Source organism: Eulemur rufifrons, chromosome 7 (genome assembly GCF_041146395.1).
Source record: "Eulemur rufifrons isolate Redbay chromosome 7, OSU_ERuf_1, whole genome shotgun sequence".
Classification (NCBI taxonomy): domain Eukaryota; kingdom Metazoa; phylum Chordata; class Mammalia; order Primates; family Lemuridae; genus Eulemur; species Eulemur rufifrons.
The window spans coordinates 273,882,440-273,907,302 of record NC_090989.1 but is presented as its reverse complement, the minus strand read 5'-3'; the positions used below and the strand labels follow the sequence as shown (position 1 = coordinate 273,907,302).

General features: G+C 46.3%; 1 protein-coding gene across 1 annotated transcript in view; it reads left to right on the top strand.

Moving 5' to 3' along the window:
• Positions 1-22,468, top strand: part of GGTA1 (glycoprotein alpha-galactosyltransferase 1 (inactive)) — a 53,637-nt gene extending 31,169 nt beyond the window's left edge. Inside the window, 6 exon segments of the mRNA XM_069474608.1 lie at positions 8,791-8,879; positions 12,812-12,847; positions 14,413-14,478; positions 15,021-15,075; positions 15,077-15,134; positions 22,397-22,468. Coding sequence (XP_069330709.1) covers positions 8,800-8,879; positions 12,812-12,847; positions 14,413-14,478; positions 15,021-15,075; positions 15,077-15,134; positions 22,397-22,416 — 315 coding nt within the window. The 5' untranslated portion in view covers positions 8,791-8,799 and the 3' untranslated portion in view covers positions 22,417-22,468.
• Positions 22,469-24,863: the final 2,395 nt, after the last annotated feature.

Below are 24,863 nucleotides of genomic sequence, written 5' to 3'. Positions count from 1 at the left end.
TCTCTGAAGGATTTAAGGTGACAATGCAGGGGCAGGGGCTGAGTCTTGGTCCCTGGGGTGAAGCTGTGGGCGGATGCAGAGCCCTCCCGGGACAGGGCAGCATCTACCATTTATCTTGCTTTGGTTCCCTTGGGAAAACCCTCGCATGGTGATTTGTGAGCCAGGCAGCCAGGAAAAGCTGGCTGGATCTGGGCTTTAGATTTCCGGAAAGGGGATTCGAGAAAAGGCACTGCAAGACGTACCTCAGGCCATCGGGCCGTTCCATTTGTGATGGCCGGAGAGACAGGCTGCCGTCTATTTAGTCTGAGACCTGTGTCTTACTTTCCTGCGTCTGTGTTTACTCTGACCCGTATAATGAGAAACATAACTGGAGACAGCCTTCCATGCGCTTCTCCCCCCGTGAATCATACCACATTTCCTCCCTCGGGGAGCATTTCCCTGGGACGCCCCCAGTCTAGCGGGGTTTCAGGAGAAGGCCCTCGCCCTCCTTGCTGCCAGCACCGTCCCAGCGCCAAGGCCTGGGCCAGGGAGCCAGAGGGTCTGCGTTTAAAATCTGGCACCACCACTTCTGGGTGCGCCCAGTGATCTCAGGCAAGCTACTTCCCTTTGCTAAAGCTCTGTTTTCTCGGCTAAAGAGCCAAGCTAAGGCCACCACACTGACTGTTAGTGAGCTGAGGACACCCCACCCCAGGCATACAGGAGGCACCTGGAAAGAACTGAGCCAGTGCTCACCAGCTGGTCCAAGGAAAACCTAACCCCACAGTGGTTAGCCTGTGCACGAGCCTTCCTGTTTCTTAAAGCAACAGAGTGGTTAAAAGAGAGGGTACCAGAGGTAGAATCCTAGCTCTACCACTTTATGCTGTGTGACACGGGGCAAGTTACTTAACCTTTCTGAGCCTCTGTTTTCATATCTGTAAAGTGGGGATTATAATAGAGTAACTTCACAGGGTTGTGGTGAGGCTTAACTGAGAGACTGCTGAAAAAGGGTTTAGGCCAGGGCCTGGCCTGGCTCAGTCCGGGAGGATCCATGCATTGCAGGGCTTGAGACTGATTCAATCTAAGGGGCTCTCTTTAAGAAAAAGAATGCAAAGTTACAAATACAATATTAGATATGGAAGTGAATCCTTAGGATATGAGAAGAGATACCACAACAAGTAACAAAGACTGACAAATACTCCAGATATGACAAAATCCAAAAAACAGCATAGTAAAATGACGTAAAAATAATACAAAAATGATTAGTATCACTCAGCTGCTTGATGCACCTGTCATATTTTGGTTTCGGACTTTTTGACTGTCACCTTATCTGACACCAGTTTTTCAGTATCATTTTAAATAGAGACAAAAGAAAGATAAATCAGTTCTGTCTCTAGCATGGTTAGTCAGTGGTTGCTTTTTATTATTGAGAGTTTAGAAGAGTTTCTTTCGGCTTCACAGCCAGTTTTGGCAAAGCCACATCTGTAAGTCTTCTGACAGTCTCTCACTCAGGTGGCCCAGCCAGATCACCGGAGAACTCAGCCCTGTGATCCTTGCCAGGCACAGTGGGGCAGCAGGGCCCGGGTGCTGGATGGGGGTGGAGGGTGGAGGCACCGGGCGGTTGCGAGACCTGGATCCTAGTGACCCCTGAGCAGGGAGCAAGGTCCACCTGGGGTCGTTGCTGGGCCCTAGGTGGGTGTGCAGGCGAGGGGTCCGTCCCCAGCACAGCCCGCAGCCCCAGGACAGGCACCAGGGCTAGCGAGGGATTTCTCCAGGCAGGGGCAACACTCTCTCCCCGCACCCCTAAGGGAAGTCAGGCCCAGTCGTGCAAGGGGGCTGGGCAAGAGGAGGCCCTGACACCTAAGCTTCATCAGCTCTGGTAAGGCAGCCTCTGCACTCAGTGCACATTGGTCGGTAAATCCTATCATTCGATCATCACATCAAGGAAGCCACGTGGGGAGCTGCCGCAGGATGAGCTCCATGTGGCTAAGTCGACCGCCCTCGTGAAAAATGTGGTTTCCAGCCCTGTGGTAGATTTCTCATCCACGTCCCGGGCCAGTCAGGAAAGCCTGTTGGAGAAAGTTAGGGCCAGAGAATCTGTGTTCTAGATACAGAGACTGAGGCTGGAGAAATTTGTGAGCCTAGTTTAGAACGCTGGGGCTGACCCCGGGGCTGCTATAAGGCCGAGCCTCTGTCTGCCCCGTCCCCTGCCCAGTGTTAGCGCCGCCCTCAGGGGCAAAAAGGAGCTCGGCTGGTCAGGGCTGCATGGCCAGGCCTTTTCCAGAGGGCAGAGCAGAGCAGAGCTGACTTGATCACAACGTGCAGTGGGGCTGTGGGCTCGCGCCTGACTGTTCTGCAAGGTGCTGCCATAGAGGACGGAGATTCCTCTCTCACGTGAACTCACAGCTCTGCTTTCGGGACCAAACTCTGAACCATGTTTCTGAATCTCTCCCATTAGAAAGCATCATCATTATTACAGCTGCCATTTGTGGAGCATTTACTGACTGTCGGGCACATGGTCTACTTTTGTCCTTTCAAGAACCCTGTGAGGAGGGTGTTTGAATCTCCATACATCTATGACTCTGCTGATTTAAGAGTCCTTAGCACTAGCCTATTTTTTACCTGGAATGCTGGATCTAGACACTCTTGTTGATAATCAAGGCTATAGAGGACTATAGACTGGAATCTTGTCCAAGGTCATTAACACCCAGTTAGTTCCTACACCTTTCTCTGTCCCCTTACCTTCTTTGTTTCTCTTTGCAACACTTGTCCCTGCCTGACGTTATATACCCTGTTGAGTCTCTTGACTCCCATTGGAGTGGAAGCTCTATGGTGGTCTTATTCACTGAAGTATCTCCGGTTCCAAAAACCATCTGGTGTGCAGTAGCCAAGTTCCGTATTTGGGGATGAATCTATGGCAGAGCATGATTAGGGCTCCTCAGGGCTCTCCTTACTCATTTGTTCACCCCAAAACACTCTGGGTGCACCTGCTGGATGCCAGGACTGGTGCCAGTCTGGACCCATCTCAATAGCCCAAAAGTGATTAATGCTCCAGTGTAGGTGGAGAGGTCCTTGGGGGGAGGGGATTGGGTTCTAGGGTCATGGCAGGGGGATCTCAGGCAGAGAGAACTCTTTAGCCAGCAGCAAGGTTTGGTTTCCTCTGCCACTGCTTTCCCCTTGCCCGATAATGGCTTTTCCATCATCAGCCTCTGAGTATACAGCTATTCAGCTGAGAGGTTCCCCTTTTCCCCTGGTGTGAGATGGAGAAAACAGGGTCCACTAGAATTGCTTTTGGAGAGGAATTCTGTTTGGAAGGAATACCTTGACTTTGACCAGCTGGGATGGAACCATGAGATTCTCTGAGGATGTGTGAGTTGTTTTGCGTGAGATGGGTTGGGGGTAGGTAGGGAAGAAATAATTTATGGGCCACATGGAAAAATATGTCTGACACTCCAGGGAAACAGAAGCAGAAAAGGGGGAGGGGGAAGGGGAGGGTGGAGTGAGGAAGGTGGAGAAAGGACAGGCTTTACAGCATAACCTTGCCTTTCAAAATGACTCTACATTTCTAGTGCAATCTACACATGTTCCAGGAGTGCCAGGTGTGAGTGGTTGCATGTGGGCAGTGGTGCAGGGGCTGAGATCTTGTTAACTGGGTTCTGGAGGTGGCCTGGGAGCAGCCCATGTGGGGATGTAGGATGGGTTCAGGGAGAACTTACAAGAGCGTTAAGGCAGAGGGTCTGAGAGATGGCGGGAGGTCTCTGAACCATCACGGGCTGTGGAATTGAGGCTGGCTGAGTTCTCCCAGTCCTCTGAGGGGTAGGGCCCAGGGGATGTCAGGGTCCACTCTCCCACTTGAGACAGGGTGTTCATACTTGGCAGGTCCTCATTCTGGGCTCTACTCCTTGAAGGGGGAATTTAGAAACAAACCCACGTTTCTTACTGGCTGGTGAGACAGTCAACCACCCATCTTCTGAATTTCAGAGTTTTGAAAATTCTGAGACAAACACATAAGAGAAGGACTTCTAGATCACATTGGCTGCCAAATGCCTCATTTTTTTTGTCCAGAGAGAAAAATAAAAATGTTTTAAAAGATCCCTTGGCCACCCTGCCAACCCTTCCTTCCCTGGAGACTTGGATTCCAGATTCCAGGAAGGACGTCTCCACCCATTTCTAGTGCTTTGCTAAAGGATGCAAAATTGGATCATTCGGACAGCTTCCAATTGTAAGTCTGAAACAAGAGTGACTATAGCAAAAATACAAGCAGATTCAAGCCATCTACAAAGTCCAGAAAGAAATGGGCTTTAAGAGTTGTCTCTGACACTAATTTCTGAAATTAAAAAGAAAAATCAAGCACCTGCATATTCTGGGAGGGGATTAGGAAGTGTATCTGACCTGGGGCTCTCCTGACTTAAGTGCCATAAGAGTTTTCGCTTCTACAATTTGCGTTTGCTCCTCAGCAGGTGGGGTCGGTAAAGCTTGGGACACGAGCCAGCCAGCCAGCCGGCACTGCTGTCTCCTCAGCATACACAGGGGGTTGTAGCAGCGCCTGGGGCTTGATCAGAGAAAATCAAAGTCACATCCCACTTCTGAGGAGCTCTTAATCAGGCTGTGGCACAGAACAGATGGGTAAACCCTAGAGTCCCTCATTTGCATGTATTTGCACTTCATTGTATAACATGTTCTTATATTCCAAATCCCTCCTTCCTTTCCTTCGAATCTGTTTTGAGCACTTGCTAAGTACCAGGCACTGTGCTATCCTCCCAACAGCCCGTTTTATGGATACCAGTTATAAGAACTAGCAGTATTTTTTTTTTTTTTTTGAGCAGTTATACTGTGCCAGACACAACGCTAAGTATTTCATGGACATCGTCTCTTGTAATCATCACTATTTTTGAAGATGAGGTAATCAATTTAATGTGATCCAGTAGAGGTCCACGGTCCCTTATCTGAAACCCTGGGTCAGAATTGTTTGGATGTGGATTATATACCACATATTACACAGCATCCCCAGTGCAGCAGCACCCCATAATAAAATACATCAGTATTTATGCAAAGAAACAGTCTCACTCAGTGGGACAAAGATTATAAATACAAATGGCCTCATGTCAGTTAGGGCCACGATGCCAATTATTAACAAAAAGGTATTTGGAGGCCAGGCGTGATGGCTCATGCCTCTAATCCCAGCACTTTGGGAGGCCAAGGCTGGAGGATCATTTGAAGCCAGGAGTTCAAGACCAGCCTGGGCAACATAGTGAGCTCCTGTCTTTATAAAAAATAAAAAAAAATTAGCCGGGCATGGTGGCACATGCCTGTAGTCCGAGCTACTGGGGAGGTTGAGGTGGGAGGATCGCTTGAGCCCAGGAGTTCATGGTTACAGTGAGCTATGATTGTGCCATTGCACTCCAGTCTGGGCGACAGACCAAGACCCTGTCTCTAAAAAAAAAAAAAAAAAAAAAAAAAAAAAAAAAAAAAAGTTTGTTTTTCAGAGCTCTTTGGAGTTACGGATGAGAGCCACTGCCCAGGGTTACCCAGATTCGTGTGCCAAAGTTGAAACTGGAATCTCCCACCTCACTCCAAAGCCTGTGGCTCACCACTATCCATGCTTCTCTGGGAGTGATGACATCAGTACAGAGAGGTGGCCAGAGCCTCAGACTGAGACCTCTTGGCACCCAAAGCCTGGGCTTTTTCAAGCACTCGGTGCTAGTGCCATTTATGCAGACTTCTTGTGACTTTTTTCAGCAGTGGGGCTGAGTTGCCTGCAGCCATCTACATGTTTTGACCTTGCCGTGGACCGGGGGCTGTATGTGCCAGCTCACGTGGTTTAGAGGGAAGAAGCCTGAGACTGAGGCTCACCTGTGTCCCAACAGGTCTGTCTTCTTAGGGGTCTCTGCTGTATGCACCATCATAGTTGTATGAAAAGCTGGAGGTCGGGTTATGACATTGAGTTCAGCCCTGGCTTTTCTGTTTCTAAACAAGCTCACTTTCTAAGCAAGGAGAAAGAGAGTGTCATGGCTGAAAATCCCGTTCTTTCTCTTCTTTAACTGAATTTAATAATAAAGGTGATGTAGCAGATGAGATCTGAGACTGGAATCATCTAAGAAATTTCTCTGAAAAGAATTGGAAAATCACCTGTCCCCAGAAAGGACACGTTTCAGTGTCAATCTCATTTTATTTCATTCATTCACCAAACATTTATTGAGGGCCTCGTCTGCTCTATGTGAGGCACTGAGGATTGAGGGTTGAATAAGAAGACATACCTCCTTCCTTCGGGAAGCTCACAGACTAACCGGGACAGGAGACAGAGCCATATGGGGTGTTACTGTGTGAGCCATCTCCAAAATCGACATGTGTGGCAATGTGAAAGGAGTGACGGAGGAGCGTGAGGCGAGAAGGGGACTCAGCTGGTGGTTGGGTGGGGGTGGGATGTAGCTTTACAAAAGCAATGACATTTGATGCATGGCTGGCCACCGTCTCCTGTTAGCTTCCAGATGTCCCTACTCTTGGTTTTCTTCCTACTTCCTAGGCCTCTCCCTCTCCTTTCCTCCTCTATCCTACCTCTTCGTGTTGGCATTTTCAGGCTTAAGCCCAAGGCCACTTTACTCCCTTTTTCTCCCTCTACATTCTCTCCCTAGGAACCTCATTCATTTCTTCACATTAAATACCTTCCCTACGTGGACAACTCCCCCTATGGCATGTCCCGCCCACATCTCTCTGTTCAATGCCAGACTTAAACGTCCACTTGCCTACTAGTCATCTCCACTTAGGAATTTACAGACACCTCAAAATTAACAAATTCCAAGTGGGAACTCATGATTCTTACCCCCTGCACCTGCTTCTCCTCCAGCCCACCTGACCCATCTCAGGAAATGCTACAGTTGTCCACCTGCTTAGGCAGAAAACTTTCTTCTTCCCTTTCCCTTGTCCCTGATGTCTAAATTACCAACCAAATCCTATCAATTCTCTTTCCAAAGTGTATTTTGAGTTGATCTACCACTCTCCGTCTCTGTTCTTTTTTGCGATGGCCAGTCAGGTATGACCACAAGAGGAGACACAGGAGAGGCTCGGGAAAAACAATGTATTATACTCACAGGCCCTAAAGACAGGAGGCACAGAGCACCTCTCAGGGCCACGTGGGAAAAATGCCAGGGTGGTCAGGAGATAGCAGCAAAGGGAAGCTTGAGGCCAGAGCCCTTACTGGGACTTCCACGGGAAAGGCAAGGCAGGGCAGGGCAAATTGTTTAGGATTGGCTAGTTTGAATGATTTCAGCAGGCAGGCTTTAAGCTACAGGGTGGTCCTTAGTTGTCTGGTACCTGGTCCTGATAGGATGATTGAGGCCGAGTCATATTGCCTCCTGGGGTGCATGGGCCAGACAGAAGAGGTACGGCTCTGGATTGGTTTGTTTATGTATCAAATACTTACTACTGGCTGAGCCCTTGCTATCTCTAAGAACTGGCTAGTTCCAGGGGGGATAGTCTCTCCCCTGCCAGAAAAGTTTTTAAAGATGTCAAAACATCATAATATATAGCCCAATAAAAAAATATACATATACAGGCTGGGTGTGGTGGCATGTACCTGTAGTCCCAGCTACTTGGGAGGCCAAGGCAGGAGGATCACCTGAGCCCAGCAGTTTGAGGTTGCAGTGAGCTATGATGATGCCACTGCACTCTACCGTGGGCAATGATGCAAGACCCTGTCTCAAAATATATATATATATATATGTATATAAAATACACACACACAACACATACAACCGGCCACCCACTCTTTCTGGCCATCAGAGTGTTCTGCTGACTGGCCTCCACGCTCTGCTGTTGAACTCTTATCTGCCCCCACACGCCAGCACGCAGACAGGTGTCTCTGAATGAAGCTGGGTCCGGTTATTCCCCAGCCTCTGAGGCTCTTGTGTCTCCTCCTTGTCCCTTCTGTGCCTTTTGTGGTTCTGTCTTTCCTGCCCAGTATCCTGTTGTCTACCACCACCCTCCCGTGATCCAGCCGCTCGGAGGTGAGAGAACTTCAGTGTTTTCTCTTGTTCAGGTTTTCTTGTTTTTTAAATATGAGCGTTTTCTCCCGTCATCCTGTTAGAAATGCTGTTCCTGAAATATTCTCATCCCTTCTCAAGGTGCTTTTCAACCTTTTCCAGCCCGTCTTCATGCCTTGGGACTTGACTTTAGTTTTACCTGCACAGAGAGGCTTCTCTGACCACCCTCATGAAAGCATTTCCCGGCCTGTTACTCTCCACGCAGCGCCCCTTCCCTTCCAGTCACAGTTTCATGCAGTGATCAGGGAGTATCTGTGCACCGGCTGTGCGCTAATTGTTTGCTTGCTTGTGAGTGCGGTGAGGCTACACTGGGTAGAGCTGGGAAGGGCGAGAGGCCTAGATCGACCTAGATGACCCAGGGTCATCTTCCCCCTGGGCAGGGGTGTGCAGTTAGCATACCAAGGAAGTGGAGCCAGGGAACAGAGTGGCTCCCCACATCCCCGTGCCAAAAGATCGAGCCATCTGACTCAGGTGGCAACTGGAGTCCCTGGGACCATTTACAGTTACTCCCTCTCCCTCCTGCATCCGTGGTGTATCTGGATACTTTGCCTCTGAGCCCCAGCGTGGCCTCAGCCTCCTTCCCAGGCAGCCTCCTCTGCTAACTGAATTGGTCTGATTTGCCACTGTAGGCCTAGGCAATTTAAGGTGGAACACATTCCTCAGCTCTAGTTAAATATTCCTAAATGTATCCGTTTAGAACGTGGGTAGAAGTATTTAGGACCACATTTTTCTCTGCGTTTCATTTATTTAATCTACTTTTCCTCTTTTTTCCTAGGAGAAAATAATGAATGTCAAAGGAAAAGTAATTCTGTCAATGCTGGTTGTCTCAACTGTGATGGTTGTGTTTTGGGAATATATCAACAGGTAATTATGAATCATGATGAAATGATGCTGATGAAAGTATTGCTTTGACCCTGTTCTGTTGGTATCAGCCAAGTCACCAGGCTGAGTTAAAATTAGGATTAACTCAAACCATAAATAAGGGATTCCACCCGTCCTAGTCCCTGAGCCCTAGACTATCTTTAAAATCATTAGATCTCCCAAATAACTTTTGGCTAATTATCTTCCTTCCTGCCATGTTCCTAATATCTTGGTTTTTGTACTGGTAGGCTAGATTCAGACAGAGCAAGATCAAATTAAGCCCCAAATGTAATTTTTAATAGTTTGTATAATCAGATACAGAAATTACCTTAAGAAATTTCAGATAGGAATTTCATGAAAAATCCACCCTAAATTTTGCAATCCTAAAATATTTGCAGAGTTTAAAGGAGCAATTCAAGTTGTTGACTTTTGCTATAAAATACACACTGAGTTGCTGGTGATTCATTTGTGCCTGGCTAAAATTTCTGGATGTTGTTTTTTTTTTTTTTTAACTCTGGAAAGCAAAATGAATGAAAGATTTCTGAGTTTTCAAATTCATCTGTGGATTCATCCCAAATATATGAGCTGCCTCTGTGCTTTTTGAAACTACTATGCCTTGGAGATTCCAGCTGGAGAGGCTTCTGACAGAAGTCTCCACAAGCAGCTACAGAAATGTGTGATGCCTTTGACTCAAGACACTGGAAAAGCTCAGCTTTCAGGTTCAAAAAGTCCGCTGTACAATTGAATTGTACAGAGCTGTCCCGGCACCGTTAATATTTTCATGGTGAAGTGTTTCAGTGGCCCCCAAGTTCAGGATGATGTTCGGGAGTAACATTTGAATTTCTCTTTCAATTCTTAAATTCTAAAATTTGTTGAGCCTGCAGGACTATCTCGGCTATTAAAGAAGGAACTGCACGTTTAGATACATCAAAAACAGAGGAATCTCCAGAACACTGGAGCCAAATCTAACCACTTCTGGAATGTTTTCTTGTTTCATTCTGAAGCACTCATTTTAAGAAAAACACGACAAGCTAGACTGTGACCAAGTTAAAAGAGTCTGGAAACTAGGTCTTTTGAATTAAGGAAACTGATGGTATTTAATCCAAAGAAGAGATGACTCAGAGCTGGGTGCAGGGACCCTGGGGCTTCCTTAGGCATTTGCAGGCTGGGGAAGTACCCTGGCCAGACTCTGGAGCTGGGCTGCCACTTACCTCCTCTGTGACCTTGGGCAAGTTACCCAGTCACTGTTCTTTAGTTTCCCTCTCTTTAAAACTGGGGATGATAATAGTGCCTGCCTCAGGGGGTTGTTGAGAGGATTAAATAAGCTCTTGTGTATAAAGCACTTGGGGCAATGGACTCAATCAGCACTCACTAAATGTTAACTATCATCGTCATCATTATCGTTGTCATCTCAACCAGCTCAGGCTGCTATAACAAAATACCACAGACTAGGTGGCTTAAACAACAGGAATTTATTTCTCGCAGTTCTAGAGGCCAGGGAGTCCGAGATCAAGGTGCCAGCCAACTCAGTTCCCCAGGGACGGCTCTTCCTGGCTGGCAGATGGCCACCTCCTCCCTGTATCCACACATGATGGAGAGAGAGTGAGCTACTGTCTCTTCCTCTTCTCAGGGGACACTAATTCCATTATGAGCAGCCCACCCCCATGACCTCATCTAAACCTAATCACCTCCCAAAGGCCCCACCTCCAAATACCATCACACTGGGGGCAGGGCTTAAACATATGAATTTGGGGGGGATAGAAACATTCACTCCACAAGAGTCATCATCATCACCGTCACCGTCATCATTTGCTCCAGAGGACAAAAGAGGACAGGGGATTTTGGCAAATAGAAGGAAGAGCTCTAGCAGTTGGAAAAGTCCAACCGAAGAACCAGTGCCCTTTGCGGTTCCTGCCGAGCGTCCGAATGCTCTTTTGGATAACCTTCAAGCTCTGAGTCTGAACACTCGATTGGATAACTTTGGCATTTTGAATTGTAGCCAGAGTTGTACTTCCATAATTTGGGTGGTTCACAAAATTAAAATATGAGAGCCAAAGGCTCTGATGTGCATATTGGCACTGGCTTCTCAGAAAGAGGGTTATTTTTCAGTGCTGGGCATATTTTCTCTGCACAGTGGCCAGAGCAGGTTCTAGCTGCTCTTCAGGGCCATAGTCTGGCACCTGGACTCCGCCACATTATTCTCTGATGTGCAGAATCCACCTGATCATCTGCAAGAGGCTTCAAAGGGAGGAGATATCTTTTGCCACATTGCGAATTAACCATATGATGGCTTGAGGTGAGCTGAGGATACGAACCTTAGCCAGGCGGCACTGAGCTAAAAAGGATTTAAAGATAACTAAATCAAACACATCAACTATTAATAGTTAGTAAATAGAACCGTTGTCAGTAAAGCACCCTGAAAGAATGTCATCCAGAACAGCATTTGATTTGAGGCTGGGTAAATAAAGAAATCTTAGGCTGTTAGAGCTAGAGGAAACCTTAAAAGTTATAGTGAAATAATGGTGATTACGACAATGGCAGCTGCTAATTATTAAGTGTCTGCGTGTGCCAGGACCTATGCTGTGCGTTACCTCCAGTTCTTATGAGAGCTCTGCAAAGTGGGTATTATCCCACGTTTCTAGATGAGAACACCGAGTCTCAGAAATGTAAAACATTAATGCTCAAGGTCATATTTTCAGGAAGATTTAGGTGCCCGGCTATCTGACGGCAGCTCATTCTCTGACTCACCCACCGCACCACCTTTCCTTTAGTGGGTGGCTACCATTTTAAAGTGACAACATGGAGACCCAATAGGTGAAGTAACTTAATAGTGAATTTATGTCTGTGTTTCATTAGAATTCAGATCTTCTGAATCATTGTCCTGGACTCCTTCTTGATCTGAGTGCTGTGAGGGATACAATGTGAGCCAAATAGAACTCCTCCCCTCAAGGTGTCATGATCTAGCTGGGGCATAAGATGTGTGTATGAATAACCAGTGATACAAAGTAGATGAAGGATGTCAGAGGCAGAGAAGAGGACTGGGAGAGTTCAAAGAAGCAAAGACTGTGTTTGAGTTGGAGGAGAATCCATTTTTTGCATTCATTCACAAATATTTATTGGGCACCCTACTATGCCAGCACTGTGCTAGAATCGTATCAAGGAGAGCACAGAAGAGGTGCCATTTGAGCTGTGCCTTGAAGGATGAGTACATGTTAAAATGCCACTGTAGTGTGGATATTGCCAAGACTATTGCAATGGTGAAGGATTCTAGGAGAGGAGGGTAAGTGGGTAAGGAGGGGAGGGGTGGTTAAAGAGATATGACAAGTTGGTAAACCTGGATCTACAAATTTGTGCCCTGAGTGCCAGGCGGGGTTCTGAGTGCTGGGTTGCAGCTCTTGTAGGTGCTTTAGGACAGTCTCACTGCCTTCGTTAGTTAAAGAAATGCCTTCTGCTCTGTAGAAGGCTCTGAGCTGGACCTGGCATTAGGCTCTGCAACTGAGGCTTTATTTTCTGGGGGAAGATAAATCCTGGGTAAGGGATGGCTGGACCATGGTGTTTCCACCCTCCAGGGCCTTCTTCATCACCAGACACCTGAGTAGGTGGTAAAAGAGGACGCATCTATGGAGCCTCTCCCTCAGTGATGCCACCCCTGGGCAATGGAGAGCTGTCTTCTTTTTTTAAAAAAAACCAAAAAACAGAACACAATTTGAGATCCTCCAGAGACTCCCATCTCCTTGATATCCTGAAGTTACTGCAAGTGGAAATTCCCAGTCTCCTGCTATCATTGGTTATGACTCAAAGGAAAGTGGAAACCTGGAAGTAGCTAAAACCCAGGCTCTCAGTGCAGCCCAGGGCTCAATGATAATGGTTAAAAAAACAGCCTTTCTCAGAATTAAAAGTAACATGATATGTTTTTATTTTTCCTTTGCTTTTAGCCCAGAAGGCTCTTTCTTGTGGATATATCACTCAAAGTAAGTGCTTTGCATCCTGGTGGCTGGCTCCCACATCCACTCTTGCACCCGCTACAGCCTGTTCACACGGCAGCCAGTGATGGTGCTCAGGTCCAAGTTGGAGGGAAGAGGGTGGATCACGGGGGATCTGGGCTGTATTTCTCTGGCCCCCAGTATTGTCTGTATAGAGCCATGATTTGTATTTTACCCTCAGTTCTCATCAAGGGTCTCCTTAAGTAGTGTCATTTGGGGAACATTCCTGTCTTGGTGATGAAAAGAATCTGGGAAGATACTGTCCATTATTCTGCCCCGTGTATGTTGTCTAAAGACCTATGCAAGAAATTGCTCTGAGAATAAGAATCAGGAAAAAAGTCAGAGTCCCTTGATAAACTAGTGTTTATCTTTTTTAATTATTATTTTGTGAAAAGAAAATGAGAGCCATGTAAACTTTATCTTCCTATTCTTGGCTTGGTTGCCAGAAAGCTCAAAGCAAAGTATTGTACTTAACTGCTTGTACTTGCCCAGCCTTTGTTTCTGATATAATCTGTCCCCTGGTGTTAAATCCTGGCTTTTATGCCTACATGCCATGGGACCTTGGCAACTTGCTCAAACCCACTCAGCCAATATCTCAGCTGTAAAATGAAAATAAAGTAAAACCTTCATTTGGGATGGCCCAGATCATGTGAAAATACGTGCCCGGGTGACTAAATCAATATTTCTGTTCACTTCGGGTTTCTTATTCTCATGTTGTTGTTCTACTTATTGTACCTATGTCTCATGAACTATCTCAAATGCTTCCAAGAGTAGATGGGCTTTGAAACAGGTTTCTTAATGCCATTCTGCCTGTTCACGAATTACCTCAACACCTGATTTGTCCAGCTGGAGGCACCATGTCCCCTGGCTTCCCTTTCTTCCCCACTCCTCTAGAAGGCCCCCAACTTGAGCAGACTCTCCCAGTGAGAGTGGAAACTTTCTCAAGTGGGTGGCTAAAGTGGCTTCTAATTAGTTTCCTGAACTTCTTGTTCAGTGACCCTCAGATTTCCTGAGGCTGTTGCTGCTGACCTGTGGGCAACTTGAATTTTTCCCAGGCTGACCTTTGTAGCAACCTGAATTCTGCTAGTTTAGCAAAAGAGATGATCCTTGGGAATGTGCACTGGTTTTTCATTAAGACTCTTTCATGGTAGGTTTCTTATTATTAACTACATTTTTTCAGAGGAGGAAGTCAAAATTCAGAGAGGGAAAATGTCCTATCGCAGTCACACAACTAATAAGTGGCAGGTCCAGGACTCAGGTTTACGTATTAATATTAACCCCAGCCACCCCGCCACCTGCCCCTTTTCCCCTACTCTCCCTGCCTGGGCTTGCAGGGTGAGCTGAGGGCAGGCAGCTGCCCAAGGGAGGGGGAGGCCAAGGGAGCTTCAGTTCTGCCCTCTCTCATTCAGCTACAGTGCTTCATTTCTGTCTGTGTTATGAACTGGCGGTTTTAAATTTTGTTTTTGCTTTTGTTTTAAATGATCTCTACCATAAAAAGAGTTTGACGACTGCCTCATTTTCTAAAAGTGTTCGTAATCTTTTTCGTTTCTTAGAAACCCTGAAGTTGGTGACAGCAGCACTCAGAAGGGTTGGTGGTTTCCGAGCTGGTTTCACGATGGGTAATCGGATGGCAGTCTGTGTTTGCCCACCCACCCGATGCTGGCAGAGAGTCCTCATAAAATGGTTTCACGTCCATGACCCTCTCAGTCACTCACCTTCTGATTGAAATCATACAGGAATCTGCTTTGCGGGCGGGACTAGGACATTTCAGTTTTGTTTTGGTTTTGTCTAGTTAACTTGGGGCTGAGGCTTGGGCTGAAGTTTAGATCCAAGAAAGACAATCATAAACTAAAGTGTTCTTGGGAAAACAGTTATCAAGTTTCCCGACCCGCCACCACCGAAATAACCTGAGGGCTACGGAGTCATTAAATGGCTAACCCTGCTGACCTGGGAGGGTGATAAGCAAGGCGAATGCTGCACCTGTTTATCAAAAGTATGCCTTTATGAACAGACACCTAGTGTCTGGAGCCTTTCTCCAGTGAGTAATCTTGTGCGTGCATTTTCTGCCCCAGAACACATTTTCCTGAGATAGTCACCAACTGTCCCACCACCAGAGATCGCCTTCCCTGCCTTACCCAGCTTGCTCTCCCTTTGTACTTAGGACCCCCAGTAATCAAGAAGAGGAAGACATAGACAAAGAAAAAAGAAGAGAAAAGGAACAAAGGAAGGAAGATGACGAAGAAGAGCTTCAGCTGTGGGACTGGTTTAATCCAAAGTAAGGAAAGAAGCGTCGCTTCGTGTGCAGTGAGTCCATCACTAAGCAGGAGGTGGCAGAGGCAGTGTAGGCAACAGTCCCATTGAGAATAGCCCTGATTTGGGAGAAAGAATTTCTGTATGTTAGACCTTTAACAATAGACTTTGCATAAGAAACTGAGATCTGGATATTTTGAACCAAATGGATTGAGCAACACAATGATTCTGACAGCAATTGGCCAATGGTAGCAGATGAATATTGGGGCTGGAAAGGGTCTTACAGGCCACAGAGTATTGTGGGAAAGTCACAGGATCTGGAGTCAGAGCGAGAAAATTCTCTCTGAGGTTCAGTTAACTCATCTATAAAATGAGAATGATAATAAAAAAAACCTCATGGGGCCATGAATTCATTGATTAAGCAAGTATACAACAAATGTTGATCAAAACTGATGATGTGCTGGCCAGTGTTTTTCAAACTGCGAGTCACTATCCATTAATGTGTTCAGAAACTAGCTTAATGGGTCAAAACCAGCTTTTAAAAAAATTGACATAGAATAGAATATCACAGGCATGGCGTGAAGCAAGGGTAAGCATTGTTTATCCTTGTTTTTGTTTTGTGTAAATGTGTATGTGCTTGTAATTTGGTTGTGATGGAAAATGTATTTCTCACTATGAGTTATGGTCAAAAGCACTGTGCTAGGCATTGTGTCAGGCACAGGAGATAAGAGAAATCAATCAATATGGTTATATTTGAGAAGTTCACAGTCTTATAAAGGCAGTAGATGTGAAACTAGTTTTTGCCAAGATTGATAAGGAAGCGTGATCCACTCAACTGTGGAAGGATGGGTGTGGTTTGAGGAGTGAGGAGATGGGAGCTGTCCAGGGTGACCGTAGACCTGAGAAACTGTACCCAGGAAAGGGACTTGAGGAAGAAATGCAGGCTCGGAGTTGGGGAGGCGAGGAGCATGTGTGTGGATTCAGGTGCCTCCGGGTCACCTGGACAGAGAGTCACGGGGTGTCCTTGAGCTTGGCAGAGGTATGCAGGGCGAGTGTGCATCAGAGTATAGATAGCAGTGGGATCTGTGGGCCTGGATGAGGCCACCCAGGGAGAGGACTAGGACTAAATCCTGTCTGACATCAGCAGTTAAGGGGCTGGACTTAAAAGGTGCAGGAACAATCATAGGAGGAGGATAAGGAGAATAGCATCTTTTCCGGTATAAGGTATCTTGGGCTCTGGAAAGATTGAATATGTTCTGGCAAGTTCTCTTCTTGTTTTGGGATGGGGGATCCATACCAGTGTGGAAGGATGGGAATTTCGACCTCTCAGGTGTTCTATGAGCTGGACCACAGGATAGGCATCTCTGAAACACTAAACCACTACCACAAATGTAAGAAGGTGGAAACATTGTTGCTTTGATGAGCCACTTAGATGGGGAAATGAGATCCCCCCGAGAGGCAGGCTGGATGAGCCAGAGATGGCCACCCCAGTGCCCTTCTAAGGAGAGTGGTGTAGTTTTATTGTGGCACTTGCGCTTTGCTGAGTGGGACTTGGAAAGCAGGGCCAGGGCTGAATTACTGGGAGCAAAGCGGAGAGACCCCACCGCTATCAGCCATCACTCTCTTCACTCTCCCCCTGCATGGCTTCACCTCAAATGAATGATGAGTGGATTTTTAAAGAGTATTGGTTTGAAGCAGCATCAAATTTAAGTCTTCTCAGGGCACCAAAATCTATTTCTTGCAAAGATGAATTATTGGAGGAAAGAATGAATGAGCAAATAAAATATATTTTCTATAAATGTATTCTTTTCTATAAATTTCCTAAAACACGACAATATATTGTACACGTATTTCCACATCAAATTCTCTTTGTTTCCATGACACCACATCCTCATTTCTCTCCTACTTCATTCTCCTTCTCAGTCTCCTTGAAAGGGGCGGCTCCCTCTTCCCAGCCATCAGGGATTAGAGGTTCTCGGGGGGAAGTCCAGCAGCCTCTTCTCTTTTCTTTATACAGCATTTTCCCAATGTGCTCTCATCCATTTTTATGGCATCAGATACCATCGGTGAGAGAATGATTTTCACAAATATATCTTTCGCCCAGATGTTTCCGCTGAGCCCTGACTTGTGTCTGCCTGCACATCTGACATCTCTGCATGTCTCACGTGACCCAAGTAGATTTCTCAATTCCACCCCACCCTTATTCTTTTTTGTTTTGTGAGACAGGCTCTTTGTCTTTGTCACCTAGGCTGGAGTGCAGTGTCATGATCATAGCTCACTGCAGCCTCAAACTCCTGGGCTCAAGTGATCCACCTCAGCCTCTTGAGCTGCTGGGACTACAGGCACATGCCACCACCATGTGCAGCTGATTTTTTCTTTTTTTTTTTAGAAACAGGGTCTCACTATGTTGCCCAGACATTGCCCAGGCTAGTCTCAAACTCCTGGACTCATGTGATCCTCCTGCTTCAGCCTCCTGAAGGCCACTGTGCCTGGCCACCCCACCCGTATTCTTCTCATTTCCCATCTCAGTAAATGGTCCAAACCAGAGTCCAGCAGACCTCTTCCTCTATCCCCTTTACAATCTAATTCGTTAGTACGTTCTGCCAATTCCTCCTCTGAAATCCTTCCCACATCATCCCCTTCTCTCCACTCCACAGCCACCATCCCTGTTCGTGTCACTATCAGCTCTTCACTGGATCCTGGTCATGCATGCTGCCACTTAGAAGTTCAGGCAATGAGTTGTATGCATTTCACATTTTCTTTGTCTTTTTTTTTTTTTTCCCACCTACTGCATGATTCATAGAATTTTAATACTTCCTCTAACTAGCCCTTGGGTACCACAATGTACCCATAAATAAATACATAAAAGTAAAAAGCTGTCAATAACCTAGGGAGGTGTGTGCTTTGGTTAAGGAGGCCCTTTTAGTTTTCGGGAAGATTTCGGCCTTCGCTGGTGGAACTGTGCGTGCTGACGTCACGCAGTTGGATGCCCTGTTTCAAAGGAAGGCATCTGAGCAGCTCTTTCCTGGTGATTTCCCCTCCTTTTTGAGCCCCATCTTTGTGGTCTTGTACCTTTCTGGCAGTTGACATTGTCAAAGACTAGCTTTTGCTCATATGTGGGCTACCCCTGTCACTTCTTTTTGGGGTTTGTGGGTTTTGATGACTAAGACTCCTTGATGTAGCTGGGCGGGCGCGGTGGCTCACGCCCGTAATCCTAGCACTCTGGGAGGCCGAGGCGGGAGGATCGCTCAAGGTCAGGAGTTCGAGACCAGCCTGAGTAAGAGCAAGACCCCGTCTCTACTAAAAATAGAAATTATCTGGCCAACTAAAAATATATATATAGCAAAAATTAGCTGGGCATGGTGGCACATGCCTGTAGTCCCAGCTACTCGGGAGGCTGAGGCAGTAGGATCGCTTAAGCCCAGGAGTTTGAGGTTGCTGTGAGCTAGACTGACGCCACGGTACTCACTCTAGCCAGGGCAACACAGCGAGACTCTGTCTCAAAAAAAAAAAAAGACTCCTTGATGCAGAGGTTCATCCAGGAACCAGTCTCATTCTGCCTCCCTCCCTACTACCTACATTTTCAGGCTGTTGTCTGACTTCTTAGCTAGGGGCACTGACATGTTGGAACTGTCAGTGGAATTGAATAATTAACAGCTGGGAAATTGAACATTTTAATTTTTAATTAAACATTAATTTTTAATTTTGCTAATTTTTCTTCCTGCTTGAAGGAATCTTTCCCATCCAAGTAACCAAACTGAACATTAGTTTTCTGACTCAATCTTTCTAGAAGATATGGAGTGAGTGGTCATGCAGTGGAGGAGTGTGTAGAGGGCTGACTGCCTGTTGGGACTGTGAGATCCCCAAGGGGCAGGACTGGGTCTCATTTCTGCGATGTCAGTGCTTAGCAGGACAACCCAGTACAGAGCAGGGCAGGGAAGGGGAAATGCTCATCAAAGGATTGAATCCCCTAATCTGGCCCTTTGTATAAATTAAATGGCAAAGGACTTCATTCCCTTCTTCTCTCCTACCCCCTGCTTTTTAAAATGGGGATGATGATAGTACCCATTTCAGAGGGTGGTTGTAAAGGTTAAATGAGAGAATGGAAGTCAAGTACTTAGCCCCTGGTGCATAGTAAGTATTAAATAGGTGTTCCTTTTCCTTTTTAAAAAAAAATATTACCTGCTTACCAAATGCCTAGCTTATACACAGCTTATAAGACTTAGCTAGTGGGCTGGGTTAGAACTATTAGTGCTAAAAGATCCTTGATGCGTTAAACTAAAACTGCAATGAATGAGATGGCAATATATGAAAGAGGTTAAGCTCAGAAACATTGTTTATAGAAGTGTAAGTTGTGTGTGTGTGTTTGTGTTTATGGGTTTTTTTTGTTATTTTTTTTGGTTTGAAATCCTGTCATTCAACAAAGCTGGGGGTTTTATAAAATTAAAACACCATGTAACTTTTCTTTTTTTTATGAGACAGAGTCTCGCTCTGTTGCCTGGGCTAGAGTGCCATGGCATCAGCCTAGCTCACAGCAACCTCAAACTCCTGGGCTCAAGCAATCCTCCTGCCTCAGCCTCCCAAGTAGCTAGGACTACAGGTATGCACCACTGTGCCCGGCTAATTTTTTTTTATATATATATTTTTAGCTGTCCAGATCATTTCTTTCTATTTTTAATAGAGATGGGGTCTCGCTCTTGCTCAGGCTGGTCTCGAACTCCTGACCTTGAGTGATCCTTCCGCCTCGGCCTCCCAGAGTGCTAGGATTACAGGCGTGAGCCACTGCGCCCGGCCCATGTAACCTTCTAAGAACAAAAATGCTCGTCATTTTCCAGTCTGCATTGATGAAAATGCCAAAGCAGCTAAGTTAAATGGAAATACTATTACCTTTAGATCAGGGCAAACCTGAGTTTTAACCCCCACTTCATCAGCATAGCAAGTAAATGTCCATTTAGGAGCAATATAGGTGGCAGCTCAGAGCACATACTCAAGAGTCAGACTATCTGGGTTCAGGGCTAAATCCCAGCTGTAGCCCTTATAAGCTGTGTGACTTCAGACAAGTTACTTAACCTCTTTGTGCTAGTTTCTTCATTGCCAAAATGGGAATCAAAATAGCACCCACCTCAGGGGGTGAACCCTTCACACAGTGCCTGGCCCCACAAGAAGTGCTCAGTGTGTGTCAGTTGCCATTATCAGCAACCAGCTGTGTGGACAAGTTAATAAATAAGCTTCTCTGAGCCTTGGTTTTCTTACCTAGACAGTGGACGTAATACATCACAGGGGTGTTGCAAGGACTAAATGAGAAAGTGTATGTGACAGTGCCAGGCAAAGATTGATGCAGAGTGCCCGGTAGCCTCTTTCGTGATTGAAGGAAACTGACAGCAACTGTGTCCTCCATGTATCGGGCACACCTGGAGTGCTGAGGGCAGAGTCAAGTCTGAGTTTGAGCCTCCAGACAAGACAGGGCAGGTCTTGAGAGCAGCCTGAGCGTGTTTCTCCACTCCGCCTTCTGGACCAATCTGGGGGCGCTGCCACCTGTGTGTGGGTACCTAGGAAGCAGGCCAGAAGCAGTGCCCCGGGGCTGGGGTGGGAGGGCAGAGCCAGCTCAAGAATTCCAGGGTGCAGAGTTTGGCAACGAGAGACTGGAGGCAGGAGGAGAGTCTACCGAGTCTCCTTTTCCATGCTGGGGCTGCAGCTGGACAAGGCAGGGGATGACCCAGCCATGCCCGTCAGCATCACTTTGCTGATGGGTAGGGGCAGTTCTGTGAAAACCCAGCCCTCCACCTGCTATACAAGGGGTGGGGAAGTTCTCATTGGCCCCAAGTATTTGCTAACCTCTGCCCATAGCCTCACCAGGGCCACAGCTTTCCAGCTGGGAGGAAGTCAGGAACCTGGCAGGGACCACCAGGACTTTGCCCCAGTCACCTGCTGTTGAGCTGAGGTGCTCCCCCCAGTGAAATACAAGAGTATGGCATGCGGGGTGCCAGGCCCATTGGAGTCTGAATCTAAACAACCACGTGCCAGTCTCCACCTCCCAGTGGGGGAAATGCAGCCACTTCCTGAGCAGAGACTCCACCACTCCAGCTGCCTGGAGCTCCACCAGCAGGCTGAGCCCCACTGCTGCTCTGGCCTTTGCAATTTACCATTCAGGGTTTTATGCTTTGTCATTGCTCTTATGTCGCTTCCTGCGTTTGTGTTGACCTTGCCAAGTCCCTTTCAAGCTTTCTGAGTGCAGAAAACCTACTCCCCCCCAATCCCCAACACTTTTATGTTCCTAGGAAAGAGGCAGCATGTTCTGGGGAGATGGTCTTGGGATCTCTACTAGAGCCAGCCCTGGGTTCCAGCCTTGGCCTTGTTGGGCCTTTATCAAGTCCCTTCTTTTCCGGGTGCCTTTGTTTCCTTGTTTGTAAAATGAACGGTAACACCAGAATCAGCTTAGTCTGGGGCCCTTTTTGGCCAACAGCCAGGTTCCTACCCAGAAATCCCTGTCTGGCAAAAGGCAAATTGAAACAGCTTTCTCTCTTTCAGCTTAGTGTCACTGTCTCATCCCCCTGTATCAAGGATTAGGGTCGTCTTTAGGCTCAGATGGCACCCACAGGGATAAATACCCAAAGATGCCACTGACAGCTTAGGAAAAGGCTGGGGAGACAGGGGAAAGGATATAGAAATAAGAGAAGAACCAAAAAAGCAGGAGGAGAGGAAAGAAGGTGTGAGATATATAGGTAAGATCCTCATGGGCTGGGCATGGTAGCTCATGCTTATAATTCTAGGACTTTGGGAGGCCAAGGCAGGAGGATTGCTTGAGGACAGGAGTTCAAGACCAGCCTGAGCAACACAGTGAGACCCTTTCTCTACAGAAATACCAAAAAAAAAAAAAAAATTTAGCTGGGCATGGTGGAATGCCCCTGTAGTCCCAGCTACTTGTGAGGCGGAGGCAGGAATATCGCTTGAGCCCAGGAGTTTCAGGTTGCAATGAGCTATGATGATGCCACTACATTCTAGCTCAGGCGACAGAGCAAGACCCTGTCTCTTAAAAAAAAAAAAAAAAAGTCCCCTCAAGACAGCCCTCAGAGGGAGGACCTGGGCCAAAGCGTCCTATCCCTCACCCAGAAGATGCTGCCCCTGCAAATGTCACACCTCCTAGCCAAGTGCTTGGGGTTAAGCTACAGTCAGGATTCAAGGACAGTCACTGCAGATCAACAATAGCTGACGCATCGTTCCTTGGACAGTCTCTGCCCTGCCTAGCAAAGCTGTTCTGACTCAGGGTGCTCTATGTTTTATTACCAGGAAACGCCCAGAGGTTGTGACAGTGACCAGCTGGAAGGCACCAGTTGTGTGGGAAGGCACTTACAACAAAGCCATCTTAGAAAATTATTATGCCAAACAGAAAATTACTGTGGGGTTGACAGTTTTTGCTGTCGGAAGGTAGGTGTCACTGATAAAACTGTCCTTGATTTTTTTGTTGTTCCACTGTCCAAATGTTTGTGAGGGAACCCCAGGACTCATGGAGGCTTGTCTGAGTTATTAGACAGGAGACCGTTTAAGACGGAACATTTCAGTCTCCTTTCAGCGGAAGCCCCAAAAGCCTGGGAGCAAAACAATAGCAGGTGAGTCTACCCATTCTCACCTCAGAGTGATGGTCTCCAGTTGCAGGCAGAAATGTCCACCCTATCCACCGAGGTCAGAGTCAACAGCGAACCCACAGCCACCCACTTCCTGATCTCCATGGCTTCCTCTGGAAATTCTACAAGTGCCAGCTACTAGACAGCCCAGAGTGCATCTTCTTTCTGCTACGCTCTCAAGGCCCAGGACCAAGGACAAGAAGGATTTACTTCAGCTTCTAGGTACAGAGTGACCTAAGCACAGTGGTTTTCCATGGTGGAACACAGATGACCACTCTTCCATGGGTTCTTCAGGTCACTTCTGCCTTATCCCTCCTGGAGGATTTGGCCCTGGGATATTTGGCTGTTCAGAACTTCCTCTTCCAAAGGTTTGAGAGGTTCCAGTTTCAGCTTCCATCTCCTGTTTCAGAACATTTGATGAAGAAAAGAAAAAACTGCAGTCATTCTTACTTGAAAGTTCTAGCTGTAATATTAGTTGTTAAATAGAACCCATTTTCCTTTTTTGGAGAATTTTTCAATTTTTTTTTTTTCCCAAAAACAAAACCGAAAAATTCAGTTTTCCTATTTTTTTTTTTTTCCTGTCCTCTGGGCCTTTCTACCTGTACCTCTTTTGAAAAAGCCACATGGAAAGTTGATTCCCTTGCCTTGTACAAAGAGTTGAAGGCTCACGTTGATCTGAGCTTGAGCTTTGTCAAGGTAGGACCTAAAAGAGAGCTCTGTGAAGATCTGATAGTTCTCCAAAGATAACCTTCCCCAACCCAGAGCCTAGGAGTCATCACCGCTGCTATCATTAATATTAATCAAGGTCCAACATCACTGAATATGCCGATCCCAGGGGCCTAACCTGGCATCTCTAATAGTGAAGGGTGACTGTGGAGTTTTCAGATTTTTACTAGAAGAGTCTGTACTGTGTGGGTTGGGAGCCAATGCTCTGCTCACCTAATCCTTTGGTACAAAAGGGGATAAGCCAGCCACGTTGCAGATTGATTTGATCCTGGTGTTTCCAAAAAGAACAAAATGTTGCCCACTGCCCCACAACAGCTTCAACCATCCAGCTGCAACTCTGCAGAACTAACTGCAAATTGCCCATCCTGGTGAAAGCGCTGGGCCCTGTGCCCTCAACTCTGAGGCAAGAGAGGACTGTTTGTACTCAGCAGCAATAAATCCCGATAAGTGGATTTGGACTTTTAGGAGGTGTAATGTTTGCTTTGTTTTCAAGCAACAATGCATGGAGCCAACTACAGTGCTTTAATCTCTAAACAATGTGAAACTTCAGAGTGACTCTCCTCAGCACCCCCGCTCACCCCAGTATTGTTTCCCAAGCTTCAGGGCACAATAGATTTTTCTTGAACTTCTAGAGTACTGAAGGATTTTTCTGACCACCGGCTATAGTCATATCGAAGTCCTTCTTTATATTGTTCAGATACACTCTCTCCTCTTAAAGAGCCAACACTGTAAACCCTTAGCTTTCCAGAAGCCAATATTATAATAAAAGCACACTTTATTTTAGTAGCAAAGAAAAGGAATCCAAGCATCAACAAAAAGTAAAAAGAAGTACCAGTCGTTAATACTCACAAAACATCATAATTGACCAAATTAAATTTCGTCCAAAACAAGAATTTTGGGTTTGGATGAGTTGTATGAAGCCATCTGGGTTGTTCTTCCTCTTCCCTATAATCTCCATAGCATGGCTTCACAAGACAGTCTGTGATTTGGACTTGCAGAAGAGACATCAATATAATGCTTTTCAAATGAATAAATAGTTAAAATGCTACTACACACCTATTAGAATGGCCAAAATTCAGAACACTGACAACAGCAAATGCTGACAAGGATGTGGAGCAACAGGAACCCTCATTCATTGCGGGTAGGAATGCAAAATTGTAACAGCCACTTTGCATTTTCTTACAAAACAGCCAATTAGACAGTTTCTTACAAAACTAAACATATTCTTATCACATGATCCAGTGATCGTGCTCCTTGGTATTTACCCAAATGAGTTAAAAATTTATGTCCACACAAAAATCTGCACATAGATGTTTACAGAAGCATTATTCATAATTGCCAACACTTAGAAGCAACCAAGATGTCCTGCAGTAGGTGAATGAAAAAGTAAACTGTGTTACATTCAG